The 15,931-nt window shown below is 42.8% G+C and overlaps 1 protein-coding gene across 1 annotated transcript in view; it reads right to left on the bottom strand.

Moving 5' to 3' along the window:
• Nucleotides 1–365: 365 nt before the first annotated feature.
• Nucleotides 366–15,931, bottom strand: part of homer1b (homer scaffold protein 1b) — a 68,899-nt gene continuing 53,333 nt past the window's right edge. The window contains exons 9-10 of the mRNA XM_039003605.1: nt 9,595–9,675; nt 366–554 (exon numbers count right to left, since the gene is read on the bottom strand). Coding sequence (XP_038859533.1) covers nt 366–554; nt 9,595–9,675 — 270 coding nt within the window. The remainder of the gene's footprint in view (nt 555–9,594; nt 9,676–15,931) is intronic.

Here is a 15,931-nt window from a genome sequence, read left to right as displayed (position 1 = left end):
AGGGCAGTGTGGCAGCAGCTGCAGGAGGTTATTTTGGAAGGAGAGGGTGCAGATACAATACACCTAGGAGCCAATAAGGGGTGCTGTTCTATGTCATCAGCACTGGGTTATGTTGTTGTGTGGGTCTGGCAGCAGTGTATATTATTGTTCTATGGCTCTGGTAGAAGGGGGCACTAACCTGCGAGAGTGCTGTTCTGTATGTCTAACATTAAGGGGCACTGTGAGCCAGTGAGCTCTATAGGACCTCTATGAGTCATGTCAATCCTGTGGTGTATCTGTGTGTGTAGTTCTCTGACTCTGCCAGTAGGGGTCAGTGTGTCTGTGTAATTCAGTGTGTTGGCCAGTGGGAGGTGGTGTGTGATTATCTAGCTGCCCTCTATGAGCTTGGCCAAGCTGTCCCTGAGCTCTGTCAGCTCAAATATCTTCCCATCCAGCATCTCCAGTAGGGTCCTTAGGCTCTTCCTGAAGTTCTCCTGCTCTTCCTGACTTTCTTCCAATCGCTGCTCAGCTCCCAGGAGCTGCTCCTCTAACACTCGCCAATGCAACTCCGTCTCCTGGGGAGGGAAGAGAGGGGGGAGAGAGCAAGTCTCAAGTTGAGTCCCAAGTAGAACGGGTCGAGATACAGTATATGTTGTTCAACAACAAATATTTTTCTATTTATTGAGGCTACAAGACAGCCCTTTTCACATTTTGATTATGTAATAATTGATTTGAACAACAAATTCCAAATGTCAAGCTTCATAAGTAAACAGTTCATATTCTTGATCAACAACATTTTTTGGAGCTGCAGATGCATATTCATTTATGGCAGTCCTCTCTCCCTACAATTTCACTTTTGCGCTGCACCCGATCCTATAGCAATTCAGCAAATGAGCAATTTGTTCAGTGGTTTTCAAACTTTTTGACCCGTGACCACCAAAAAGGAGTCGTTCAAAGCTTGTGACCCCGCGCACGCACATGCACGTGTGCACAATCACTGCGCGAATATAGGCTGTCATTACAGCCATAAACGGTGACAGATTTTCACAACGCAAGAATTAGAAATAAACTGTGTTTTTCACATGCATTTTGAACTGAAAGTCATTCGTGTTAGCAGTCAATATCAATTAGGGGTATCATGTCACATTATCACTTCTCTGGAGTCCAGAGCAAGCAGGATCATATGTGACTTGTTTCGGGAAACTAGGGGTATGTTGCGCGTCACTACCTAACAGGAGAGGCATTTTGAATGTAAACTTCTTTATTTAACCTGTTTGGGCTGCAGGGGCAGTATTGAGTAGCCGGATAAAAGGTGCCCATTTCAAACGGCCTCGTACTCAATTCTTGCTCGTACAATATGCATATTATTATTACTATTGGATAGAAGACACTCTCTAGTTTCTAAAACCGTTTGAATTATATCTGTGAGTCAAACAGAACTCATTTGGCACAAACTTCCTGACCAGGAAGTGGAAAGTCTGAAATTCGAGGCTCTGTTCTACTTCCTGCCTATAAATGGGCATGATACGTATTAGTATACATGCACTTCATAGACCTTCCCCTGGATGTCAAGAGGCGGTGAGAGAAGAAATTGAGTGTTTATCTTGGTCTGAAGTGGAATACAAGCTCTTTGTATGACGTGTCCCCCATTTCCGGTTTTCTGGAGAGCGCGAGAAGGTACCTGGATTTGTCTTCTGTTTAGCTGCCGTTATAGGCGACTACTATCTCCGGCTTTGATTTTATTTGATACATGTGACCATATCATCGTAAAGTATGTTTTTTCAATATAGTTTAATCAGATTATTGAAATTTTTTCGGGAGTTTTGCCGTGTTCCGTTCTCTGACTTTGTTGACAATGGAGAGATTCGTGCCACTTGGCTAGTGTGCTTGCTAAATCGAGAGGGAAAGTGGCCGTTCTAAATCCAAACAACGATTGTTCCCGACAAAGGACCCATTGTCCAACATTCTTATGAAAGATCAGCAAAAGTAAGAAACATTTTATGATGCTATTTCATATATCTGTCGTACATGTGAATTAGTCGTCGGCGCCCAACTTTTGGGTACTCTAGCTATACCGAAGCTGGATGTCGTAATGAAGTTATTTTTTAGAATTCTAACACTGCGATTTCATTAAGAACTAATGGATCTATCATTTCCTATACAACATGTATTTTTTAGTTATGTTTATGAATAGCTATTTGGTCAGAATATGTGTGTCAGAAAAAGTGTCAGAAAAATATCCGGACGTTGTGGGAAATAGTAGCTACGTTAGCACATTGTATAACCACTGATTTCAGCTCTAAATATGCACATTTTCGAACAAAACATAAGTGTATGTATAACCTGATGTTATAGGACTGTCATCTGATGAAGAATATCAAGGTTAGTCAAAAATTATATATCTTTTACTGGTTTGTCACGATCGCTAACTTTTACTGCTGGGAAATGGCTTGTATTTTTGGCTATTGTGGTAAGCTAATATAACGCTATATTGTGTTTTCGCTGTAAAACACTTAATAAATCGGAAATATTGGCTGGAATCACAAGATGCCTGTCTTTCATTTGCTGTACACTATGTATTTTTCAGAAATGTTTTATGATGAGTAATTAGGTATTTGACGTTGGTGTCTGTAATTATTATGGCTGCTTTCGGTGCAATTTCTGATTGTAGCTGCAATGTAAACTATGATTTATACCTGAAATATGCACATTTTTCGAACAAAACATAGATTTATTGTATAACATGTTATAAGACTGTCATCTGATGAAGTTGTTTGTTGGTTAGTTTGGTTGGTTCTTGGTTAGTTAGGTTGGCTTTGTGCATGCTACCTGTGCTGTGAAAAATGTCTGTCCTTTTTTGTATTTGGTGGTGAGCTAACATAAATATACGTGCTGTTTTCGCTGTAAAACATTTTAAAAATCGGACATGTTGGCTGGATTCACAAGATGTGTACCTTTCATTTGCTGTATTGGACTTGTTAATGTGTGAAAGTTAAATATTTAAAAAAAAAATCTTTTGAATTTCGCGCCCTGCACTTGAAGTGGCTGTTGTCATAAGTGTACCGACGCCGGGCTGCAGCCATAAGAAGTTAATCAAATTTTGTTTTTGGGCAGAAATTCCTTCTGGAACATGTGAACTTTCATGTGCCTTAATAACAAACTTGTATGCCATCTGTAAATACAAATAAAATAGTTAAATTACGAGCCTAGTTGGTTTAGCCACGGAAAAAGACTGGAACCTTCCGGCTAGCCATGATTGGCTGAGATAATGGATGGGCTGGACATTCCGAGAGATGAGTTTGGATTGGTCTGCCATGTGGCACTTCTGTCTATAATATGAGCTGGACAATATGTGTAGGTAATCCTTTTTAACGCCACTTTTTTGAAAGATATCACGTAGTAGAACTGCAAAACTTGCTCTTCACTTTCTGGAGGACTGAGTTTTGAAATCAGTCCAGTCAAATTACAGTATGATAGTTAAGGAGATGGATACAATTCTGCCATTTGATTGCAAATATGCAGAGGGAGTCGAAAAGAGAACACACAGAAGGCTGTTGTATAGGTCACCCATGGCGTCCGTGACAGAGAGGGAGAAGTGTCCAACCATGTATACGGGTAAGATAGTCTAGCTAGCTACATTTTCAGATAGATTTAAGAAAGTCGTTTTCCTTTCAAGTTAAAGCGCACCGTTAGCTAGCTAGCTATCATTATCTGGCAGCCTCGCTAACTAACGTTACGTGTATGATCTGTGTAGTAATATTATTCGTATCTCAGAGCCACTGCATTGCTAGTTATAACCTAATGTTAGCAAGCTAGCTAACATTGAACCTGTTTGAATAGCTACCTGCAGATTCATGCAGGGTAGTAACTTTATGAGTTGGGATTATGGTTCATTGTTTAGCTAGCTACCTACATGTCTAAACAAAAGACCCCATTATGCAAGTAACTATTTCACTACACCTTCTGTATCCTGTGTATGTGACAAATAAACTTAGATTTTATTTGATATAGTATGTGTTTACCAGAGACAGTAATGTGAAGAACATGACCTGCACCAAAGTCAAATTAGGATATAACGGGTGTGTTCATAAATTCAAACTGCAGTGCCAGAGTGCGCTCAGAGTGTGCTCTGGGCATTCATAAATTCAGAGCGTTGTCAGATTGTCTGTTTGTAAATTCAGAGCATTTCGCTCCCGGAGCGTTCAGAGTTCACACTGGATGCTCTGGCCAATGAGTAGGGTAGATCCGAGCGTTCTGACCTCACAACGGAAGTCAAGTGCCCAAGCTAACTGGCTAACGTTGGCTAGCTTGCTAGCTACTTCCAGATACAACTGAGAGAACACCTCACTCTGACCATTTTACTCGCCCTAGCAGAGCTGGTTAGGCTGTTTTCATGTTGTCCAGAGCTTTGGTGACTGTAACTGTGCTGCTGGCAACAATTTAATTACGATTTTCTGCCGATGTTTACTGACACCGGCCATATTCAACAGGTGTTGAGCGTTTGCAAATGTATCAGTTATTCTGCGCTCTCAAATGTTCGAACACCCCCAACGTTAGGCCATTGAGACAGTGTCCAAGTTCTAAAATTCTCTAGTAGAATGTCCTGCTTTTATTTTGTCATGGCTCGCCATTAACTAAATAACGATCTTGTTGTGAGTTTATCTTCCTGTAATAATGAAGACAAATGAGCTAAAGTGAAGACATTGTCAGCTATATATGGTCATTATTTGAACTGGCTAGCAAGCTCTAGCTAACTAGCTAGAAAGGAACCAAAACATTGTTTAGAAAGTTACATTTAGTTGCCTGTTTGTTAGATTGACATATACTAAATTCATTTTTAAACGGTTGGGTTGATTGGTGTTAAAATACACTAGTTATGATATTTTGGACCACCAGGCTGCTGATGTCATGAAGCCTGTATTTTTTGTGATTCTACATTTTCATAACGACAACGACAAATTTGATGGGGGACGACAATAGAATGTTCAAAAATAAATGTCCTCTCACTGTCAACTGAGTTTATTTTCAGCAAATTTAACATGTGTAAATATTTCTATGAACATAACAAGATTCAACAACTGAGACATAAACTGAACAAGTTCCACAGACATGTGACTAACAGAAATCGAGTAATGTGTCCCTGAACAAAGAGGGAGTCAAAATCAAAAGTAACAGTCAGTATCTGGTGTGGCCACCAGCTGCATTAAGTACTGCAGTGCATCTCCTCCTCATGCACTGCACCAGATTTGCCAGTTATTGCTGTGAGATGTTACCCCACTCTTCCACAAAGGCACCTGCAAGTTCCTGGACATTTCTGAGAGGAATTGTCCTAGCCCTCACCCTCCGATCCAACAGGTCCCAGATGTGCTCAATGGGATTGAGATCCGGGCTCTTTGCTGGCCATGGCAGAACACTGACATTCCTGTCTTGCAGGAAATCACTCACAGAACGAGCAGTATGGCTGGTGGCATTTTCATGCTGGAGGGTCATGTCAGGATGAGCCTGCAGGAAGGGTACCACATGAGGGAGGAGGATGTCTTCCCAGTAACACACGGCGTTGAGATTGCCTGCAATGACAACAAGCTCAGTCCAATGATGCTGTGACACACTTCCCCAGACCATGACGGAACCTCCACCTCCAAATCGATCCCTCTCCAGAGTACAGGCCTCTGTGTAACGCTCATTCCTTCAACGATAAACGCAAATCCGACCATCACCCCATGTGAGACAAAACCGCGACTCGTCAGTGAAGAGCACTTTTTGCCAGTCCTGTCTGGTCCAGCGACAGAGGGTTTGTGCCCATAGGTGACGTTGTTGCCGGTGATGTCTGGTGAGGACCTGCCTTACAACAGGCCTACAAGCCCTCAGTCCAGCCTCTCTCAGCCTATTGCGGACAGTCTGAGCACTGATGGAGGGATTGTGCGTTCCTGGTGTAACTTGGGAAGTTGTTGTTGCCATCCTGTACCTGTCCCGCAGGTGTGATGTTTGGATGTAATGATCCTGTGCAGGTGTTGCTACACGTGGTCTGCCACTACAAGGACGATCAGCTGTCCATCCTGTCTCCCTGTAGCGCTGTCTTAGGCGGCTCACAGTACGGACATTGCAATTTATTGCCCTTGCAGTCCACATGCCTCCTTGCAGCATGCCTAAGGCACGTTCACGCAGATGAGCAGGGAACATGGGCATCTTTATTTTGGTGTTTTTCATACTTCTCTGATAGAGTTCAGTATGTCAAATCGGAGGGCCTGTTGTCCGGACCTCTGGCAGTCTATGGGGGGTGCCACAGGGTTTAATTCTTGGGCCGACTCTCTTCTCTGTACATCAATGATGTCGCTCTTGCTGCTGGTGATTCTTTGATCCACCTCTATGCAGACGACACCATTCTGTATACCTCTGGCCCTTCTTTGCACACTGTGTTAACAACCTCCAGATGAGCTTCAATGCCATACAACTATCCTTCAGTGGCCTCCAACTGCTCTTAAATGCAAGTAAAACTAAATGCATGCTCTTCAACCGTTCGCTGCCCGCACCTGCCCGGCCGTCCAGCATCACTACTCTGACCGGTTCTGACTTAGAACATGTGAATATGTGGACTACTACAAATACCTAGGTGTCTGGTTAGACTGTGCACTCTCCTTCCAAACTTACATTAAGCATCTCCAATCCAAAATTAAATCTAGAATTGGTTTCCTGTTTCGCAACAAAGCATCCTTCATGCCGCCAAACATACCCTCGTAAAACTGACCATCCTATCGATCCTCGACTTTGGCGATGTCATTTACAAAATAGCCTCCAACACTCTACTCAACAAATTGGATGCAGACTATCACAGTGCCATCCGTTTTGTCACCAAAGCCCCATTTACTACCCACCACTGCGACCTGTATGCTCTCGTTGGCTGGCCCTCGCTTCATACTCGTCGCCAATCCCACTGGCTCCAGGTCATCTATAAGTCTCTGCTAGGTAAAGCCCCGCCTTATCTCAGCTCACTGGTCACCATAGCAGCACCCACCCGTAGCACGCGCTCCAGCAGGTATATCTCACTGGTCATCCCCAAAGCCAATTCTTCCTTTGGCCGTCTTTCCTTCCAGTTCTTTGCTGCCAATGACTGGAATGAACTGCAAAAATCTCTGAAGCTGGAGACTTTTACCTCCCTCACTAGCTTTAAGCACCAGCTGTCAGAGCAGCTCATAGATCACTGCACCTGTACATAACTCATCTGTAAATAGCCCATCCAATCTACCTCATCCCCATACTGTATATATTTATTTATCTTGCTCCTTTGCACCCCAGTATCTCTACTTGCACATTCATCTTCTGCACACCCTACCATTCCAGTGTTTAATTGCTATATTGTAATTACTTCGCCACCATGGCCTATTTATTGCCTTACCTCTCTTATCCTACCTCATTTGCACATGCTTTTTTATAGATTTTTCTACTGTATTATTGATTGTATGCTTGTTTATTCCATGTGTAACTCTGTTGTTGTATGTGTCGAACTGCATTGCTTTATCTTGGCCAGGTCGCAGTTGCAAATGAGAACTTGTTCTCAACTAGCCTACCTGGTTAAATAAAGGTGAAATAAAAAAAGAATTATAAAAAACATTTGAATCCTTAAAGAGATGGGTGGGGCTAAGGCTTAAGAGGGTGTGTACGATGCTGAATGGGTGTAGACAAAGAAGAGCTCTCCAGTAGGTTTACCAAAACATTTAAGGGCCATTTTCTCAAAAGTGAGGTTACAAATTAATCAACTTTCAAAGCAGACTTTACTTTCCCATTGTTCCTCAACTGTAGTGTATGATATACAATTGTCTAGTTCTGAGTCTCTACCTTTATCCAATGTAAAAAACACAATTTCTAATTTTGCTACATAAGACCAAATCGAGCCAGTCGGTCACATATGGCCTACCTTAATGCAGCGGAGGTTGCAGGATCAGATGGAAAGCATGATCTGTCTCTAGCCTTTTTCTTCCTCACAAATATTATAATTAATTTGCCAGAATATGTTACAAGAAGATTTTAACCCACTTAACCACAATATTTCTCCATGTTAAAGCACTAATTATTTTGTTGACTTGACAAAGTCATTTCTGAAGTTTATTATTTATTTCATGTGGTTAGTGATTCATTTACGTCTGTCCTTAATTTTAAGGTCAACCCTGTTACGTGAACTGAACTCTCGTTTTAATATGAAACTATTAATTAAAAAAATGTAAGCTAAAAATCAAATCATAGTGTAAAAGCAGGTGGGCTGGTTCTTCTCTTTTTCTGATGTTTTGTGAGTGGGTTGAGCATAACACGTCAACCCTGTTACCCATAGATAGACAGGCTAGAAATGTTTGAAAAATTACATTGTTTTTGTGAACCCTGCAATCAATTGCTGAAATTTTCAACCCCGTTACGGTCAACTCTGTTACTTTATTTGGCACGTAACAGGCACTTACTATCTTAATTTTTTATTGAACATCTTGAGATGGGAAAACATGTTTTTTATGAAGTTGAACATATGCTTCTTTATGACAGAATGTAACAATTTTTTTTTTTACACTTCTCAAAAGGTACCAAATTGGTGGAATGACCCAAACAGCTTTTAGTTTCTTCGCACCTCACTTATGGAACAATCTTCAGAATACTCTACAGTTGGATGCATTGGTGCCCTTTGGGCAATTCAGATTTTTGGTTGAAGACCTCTTTACCTAGGAATGTGACAGTATTTCATGATTGTGTTTTGTATTTTGTATTTCCTATGCTCCTATATTGTGTAATTGTTGTGTAATTGTTGAGATGCAAGGATCCCTTGCAAAAGAGACCTTGGTCTCAATGGGACTCCTGTTACAATATAGGTTAAGGGCTCGATTCAATCCGTAGCGCTGAAGATCCGCATTATACGATTGAAATGTAAAGGTCATTTTTCGATTGAGCTGACATATGCAGCGTTTACCATGAATGCAGTCTCTGCAAACGCAGTAAAATTGCCTTTGTATGGCAATCATGCAACAATGCAGCTCTTACACGCTACGGATTGAATTGAGCCCTAATTAACAATAAAACATACTGTGCAAATCAGAAGATATGTAGAGAGAGTTTTAATGAGAGAAGAATTGTTATGATATGTGGGGTAGTTTAGTGTATGCGCATAGATAGACAGCACACTACCACGTCCACACCTCATCCCTATGTGGCATCAGCATAGATGTAATTTTTTTTAAGGCTAGTGATAAGGATATATTAAGTATAGTTCACATTGGTGTTATTAACTTTTAAAAAGTAAGATGTGTTTTCAAAGCTTGTTAACCTAGCTACCGCTAGCTCTGGTCCAGGGCGTTATGGGCTGCTTACTGATGTGAAACATAAACAAATGCACATTGGTGCTGTAGTGTTCCTAACAGTTCGATTGAATAGTTGGTATTTTTCCAAATAATTATCATCCATCATCCTCAACTTGTGTTGTGAAATCTGTTGTGAATGTATTGTGTTTTTGTTTTTGAAATTGTATAACTGCCTTAATTTTGCTGGACCCCAGGAAGAGTAGCTGCTGTCTTGGCAATGGGGATCCATAATAAATACAAATACAAAAGTCTAAAGCAACTGGTGTCAGTACAATGTACTCACCTGTAGTTTCTGTGTTAAGGAGTGTCTCTGCTCTAGCAGCTCGTTAGCGTTCTCCACTTCCTCTTTCAACCGCTCCATTTCCTGTGGGTGAGACAGGGAGTTTCAGAGAAACAAGATTCACATTGTTACAGATTGTTATTTGCTATACAGTGCATTTGAAAGTATTCAGACCCCTTCCCTTTTTCCACATTATGTTACGTTACAACCTTATATAAAATGTATTAAATAAAACATTTTCCTCATCAATCTACACACAATACATATTGACAAAGCAAAAACAGTTTTTTTTTAAATGTTTGCAAATTAATAAAAAAAATAAATAGAAATGGGTCTAAATACTTATGTAAATAAGGTTATTTACATAAGTATTTAGACCCTTTGCTATGAAACTCAAAATTTCCATTGAACATCCTTGAGATGTCTCTAAAACTTGGAGTCCACCTGGCAATGACTGGCAATGCACAAACAATACTTAAAATATATAAACAATATAATTATAGAGATAAACTCAAAATACCAACATGTGAGAAATACTGTACTTTATTAATGTTTCAATAGAACCCACCAAAATCATTTATTGATTCAATTAAAAATCAATGTCTGGAGTGGGGACAAAATGGCGCCTTAGAGAGAACACTGTGTTTCAGCGAGCTCCTGTGACATTTGTTAATTTCTCTTTTTATATTCATTTTCTAGCTTGAAAAAGTGGTAGAATTTGCTAAATAAGTTATCCTACAATGAGTCTTGACGGCTATTTCTAAAAAAATTCCGACAACATGCCCAACAGAACTACTAAGAACTCGACCAAAACCACCACCCCTGTAGATGTGCAGGAGGAGCTAGCTAACTTTAGCGAAGCTAACACCATTGCGGATCCAGGCACAATGGACCTGGTGATTCAAAGTATGACGGATAACATTACTAAAGTGATCGATGTTAAGATAGGAACGGTCTTGGAAGCAATTGCAGGCAATTCAGCTGAACTACAGAGGGTTGTCACGCGTGTGGATGAGGCGGAAGGAAGAATTGCTACTGTGGAAACTTCAACTACACTAATGGACACAAGACAAAGGCACTTGAGAAACAGGTGCGCGAAATGGCGGAGCACGTTGACGACTTGGATAATCGAGGACGCAGATGCAATATCCGTGTTGTGGGACTCCCGGAAAATTCTGAAGGGACACGTTCAGTAAAAACTTTCTGGCTACCTACAAATGGACACTAAGGCTGGTCTTGTGAAGCTGGACAGAGCCCATCGCTCTCAAGCACCGATACCCGGTCCCAACCAGCGCCCACGGCCAGTGGTTATAAAGTTCCACAACTTCACCGACAAGCAACGCGTCATGGATGCGGCCAGATGTATCGGTTCTGACGGTAGTCAACGTCAAGGTCCAAGGGTCTCATCCTTCAATGATTGTTCCACAGCGGTTGTACGAAGACGCAAGGCCTTTGATGAGGTGAAGGCTCTACTCAAGAGAATGAAGATGGACTACGCACTGCTGTACCCGGCCACATTGAAGATTATGGTCAACGGATCGCCTAAAAAACTTTACGCACCTGAAGAGGCTTCTGTGTTTATTGACTCTCTCGGGTAAATAACTTTAAGCTGCACCTCCGCAGCATTGGATAACTTTTTTATTTGAATCTGATCATGAAGCAGTGATGTGAGTTCTCAAGTGCTCCTGTTCAGTAATATTCGTATCTTTATTATTTTTCTTGCTGAAGTAACTGCCACTATAGCTCAGACTGAAATATGTGTGAATCTATATTGGTGCCCGGCTTGGCTTTAGGTGGAAGAGCCTCAATCTTCTTTTAATGATTTTCATTTCTATATATATAAAGGATGAGCCTATAGAGTGGCTATGCGGACTTAAGAGTCTACATTGGAGAGTTGAAATCCCCTGCATGTTAGCTAGTGAGAAAACCCCCTTCTGGATCTTTACATGTTAGATTTTTTGGTTTAGTATAGCTCGGGTTCAGGGTTCATATCGTTTGTTTATGCTCGGTGAGATTGAGGAGAGTTCAACACATGGGAAAAGGTACCACTCCATCTTTACAGTAGGATTCAGTCTGGATATTGGTTGGTCAAAGTGCAATGACAGGTAACAGACTGTGTGTATGTACATGGAACATTAGAGGGAGCCATATCCCCATTAAAGGGAAGAAGGTACTGTCTTTTTTGAAAAAATGTAATATTGATATTGCTCTGTTGCAAGAAACTCATTTGGATGATAATGAGCATCTAAAATTGCAACAAGGGGGTTTGGTCAAGTGTTTTTCTCATCATTTACATCCAGAAGTAGAGGTGTAGCAATTCTTGTGAAAAATAACCTACCACTTAAGGTGTTGAATTGTGTAAAAGTTAAATGTGGTCATTTTATTTTAATAATGGTACTTTACAAGGGCAGAACATTTCCATAATGAATATTTACTTCCCCCCTGCCCACCTCCCTGATTTCCTCACTAAGGTATTTCTAGACTTTTCAGAATTAAACTCAGTGGTTGGAAGAGATTTGAATTGTTTGTTGAACTCCCTTATTGACAAGTATCCCAGCGGTATAGCGTCACTCTCTCCTCAAGCTAGGTCACTTAAAGCTATTTGTGATGATTTGGGGTATGCTGATGTTTGGAGAACCTTTCATCCCTCCAACAGGGAGTTCACGTTTTTCTCTGCACCTCATGGATGTCAGACTAGAATAGATTACTTTTTCATGTCCAGGACATCTTTGCAGTCTGTTTTATCCACTAGCATAGTCATATCTGATCATGCAGAGGTGATCTTGGACATAAAACTCAATGGGGGATCCAATCTGTCAAGACATCGGAGGTTGAATACAACCATTCTTAAAGACCATACATTGACATCATATTTTATTACAGAGTTTAAAGCATTTTTCTCTATTAACTCTCAATCAACAGATAACCCCTCGCTCCTTTGGGAAACCTGTAAAGCGTACGCCAGGGGTCTGATTATGTCATACACAGCCACTAAAACTCCCACTCCTGCCCTATTAAAGGAAATATCAGTCCTTAGATCAACGTTGGACTCTCTCCTAAAACAGGACGCTGAAAAGAAAATGAGATTTGTCAGGCAAAAGCTTTATGAACATGGAGATAAACCAGGAAAGTATTTGGCGTACCTAGCTAAAAAGAGAGCTGACTCAGTCAATTGCTACTATTACTGACTCTGATGGGAATCATTTATATGAAAATAAATTGACAAATTAGTAATTTAAGACATTTTATACAAATCTTTATGCCTCAGAACTGACAAATGACGCACGCAAATTAATTGAGGACTTATTTTCTAAGATTGAGCTCCCTACTATCTCCTAAGAACAGAGGGCTCTCCTTAATGCCCCCATTACCAAGGAAGAGATAATGCTCGCAATTAAGAATCTGCAAAATGGTAGGGCCCCAGGACCAGACGGGTTCTGTAGTGAGTTCTATAAAGAGTTCCATTGCCTGATCCTTGAGCCATTGCTTGATATGTTTACCCACTCATTTTCAAATGGCCATCTCCCTCAAACGCTGAGAGAAGCCAACATATCCCTTATTCTCAAAAAGGGGAAAATGCCCAGAGTCTTGCTCCTCGTACAGACCCATTTCCCTTCTGAATGTGGATAGATGCTGTCCTTACTAATGCTGTGGATAGATGCTGTCCTTACTAATGGGCTAAGGTCAAATAGCTTCTCTATACGCCGAGGTACCAGACAGAGCTGTTCTTTGTCCCCTCTCCTATTTGCACTCGTTATGGAACCACTGGCCGAGGCCATCAGAGTAACGCCTGCTATACAGGGGCTGCTCATTGGTGACGTTCACCATAAAATAAGCTTGTATGCTGATGATGTCCTAATATTCATCTCTAGTCCTGAGACTTCAATTACATCTCTTGTTAATATTATTGAATTAGTCAGTGAATTCTCAGGCTACAAGATTAACTTAACTAAATCAGAGGCTATGCCACTTGGTAACCTTCATTCTGTACCTAATACTTCTCCCCTTTCCTTTTAAATGATCTCCCTCAGGTTTTACGTATCTGGGTATATTTGTAACTCCTAAATTCCAGCAAATGTACAAAGCCAATGTTGTTCCCTTGTTTGATGCAATAAGACAGGATCTGGTGTGCTGGAACTCTGTTCCGATTTCATGGTTGGGTACAATATCCCTCTTTAAAATTAACATTTTACCTAGACTACTTTACCCAATCCAAATGATCCAATTATTATTCCCCAATAAGGTAATAAAGGATGTAAATGGATGGCTAATTTCCTTTATATGGAGTAAACACAAGCCAAGACTTAAGATGTGTCACGTTCCTGACCTGTTGTCTGTTATTTTTGTATGTGTTTAGTTGGTCAGGGCGTGAGTTGGGGTGGGCATTTTATGTTTTGTGTTTCTATGTTTAGGCCATTGGTAATTAGCCTTATATGGTTCTCAATCAGAGACAGGTGTTTGTCGTTTCCTCTGATTGGGAACCATATAAAGGTAGGGTGTTCACACTGTTTGTTTGTGGGTGGTTGTCTTCCGTGTCTGTATTGTATGTTCGTACCACACGGGACTGTAGCGTTTTGTTTGTAGTCTATTCCTGTTCGTGAGTTCTTCGTGTTTTATGTAAGTTCTCTATTTCAGGTCTGTCTTCGTTCGTTTTGTTATTTTGTAATTATTCCAAGTGTTGTTTCGTGTTCGTCTTCGTGGTTGAATAAATTCATTATGTTCTCAAAACCCGCTGCATTTTGGTCTGATCCCTACTCCTCCTCTTTGGACGAAGAGGAGGAGAACAAGCGTTACAGAACCACCCACCACCGAAGGATCAAGCAGCGGGTTAACGGACAGCAGCAGGTGTACAAGGAGGAATGGACATGGGAGGAAATCCTAGACGGAGAAGGACCCTGGGCAGAACCAGAGGAGTGTCGCCGCCCCAAAGCGGAGCTGGAGGCAGCGAAAGCGGAGAGGCGGCGATATGAGGAGGCAGCACGGAAACAAGGCTGGAAGCCCGCAAGTCAAACCCAAAAATTTCTTGGTGGGGGGCTCTCGGGGTATATAGTTGGGTCAGTCAGGGGACTTGAGCCAACTCCTCCTGCTTTACATAAGGAGCCGGTGAGGGCGGATTTGGAGGTGAGTAACGCAGAGACAGTAAAGGAGCTAATGGAGAAATTGAAGGAGAAAGATATGAGGGATGTACTGGTTTGGTGCATGAGGCACGGCATCCGTCCGAATGAACGTATTGGTGAGTTAATGTCACTGGGAACAGCTCTCCATACTCGTCCTGAGGTGCGTGCTAGCCGTCTGGTTAAGACAGTGCCTACACCACGCACCAAGCCTCCTGTGCGTCTCCAGAGTCCTGTGCGTCCTGTTACTGCTCCCCGCACTAGCCCTGAGATACGTGTTCCCAGCCCAATACCACCAGTGCTGGCACCACGCACCAAGCCTCCTGTGCGTCTTCAGAGCCCTGGTTCTCCTCCATGCACTCTCCCTGGGGTGCGTGTCTCCAGCCTAGTACCACCAGTGCTGGCTCCACGCACCAAGCCTCATGTGCGTCTCCAGAGCCCTGTACGCACTGTTCCTTCTCCCCGTACTCGCCATGATGTGCGTGCCCTCAGCCCGGTACCACCAGTGCCGGTATCAGGCACCAGGCCTATAGTACGCCTTGAGAGTCCAGTGTGCCCTGTTGTTGTTCCCCGCACTAGCCTGAAGGTGCGTGTCCTTAGCCCGGTGCCTCCAGTTCCGGCACCACGCACCAGGCCTACAGTGCGTCTCAGCCGGCCAGAGTCTGCCGTCTGCCCAACGGCGCCTGAACTGCCCGTCTGCCCAACGGCGCCTGAACTGCCCGTCTGCCCAACGGCGCCTGAACTGCCCGTCTGTCCAACGGTGCCTGAACTGCCCGTCTGTCCAACGACGCCTGAACTGCCCGTCTGTCCAACGGCGCTTGAACTGCCCGTCTGCCCAACGGCGCTTGAACTGCCCGTCTGCCCAACGGCGCCTGAACTGCCCGTCTGCCCAACGGTGCCTGAACTGCCCGTCTGCCCAACGCCGCCTGACCTGTTCGTCTGCAAAGCGCCGCATGAACTGCCCGTCTGTACTGAGCCTTCAAAGCCGCCCGTCTGTACTGAGCCTGCAAAGCCGCCCGTCTGCCATGAGCCTTCAGAGCCGTCCGCCAGACAGGAGCCGCTAGAGCCTTCCGCCAGACAGGAGCCGCTAGAGCCTTCCGCCAGACAGGAGCAGCCAAAGCCTTCCGCCAGACAGGATCAGCCAGAGCCTTCCGCCAGACAGGATCAGCCAGAGCCTTCCGCCAGACAGGATCAGCCAGAGCCTTCCGCCAGACAGGATCAGCCAG

This window comes from Salvelinus namaycush, chromosome 1 (genome assembly GCF_016432855.1).
Source record: "Salvelinus namaycush isolate Seneca chromosome 1, SaNama_1.0, whole genome shotgun sequence".
Classification (NCBI taxonomy): domain Eukaryota; kingdom Metazoa; phylum Chordata; class Actinopteri; order Salmoniformes; family Salmonidae; genus Salvelinus; species Salvelinus namaycush.
Note: the sequence above shows the minus strand (reverse complement) of the source record. Positions and strands in the feature narration are given on the sequence as shown.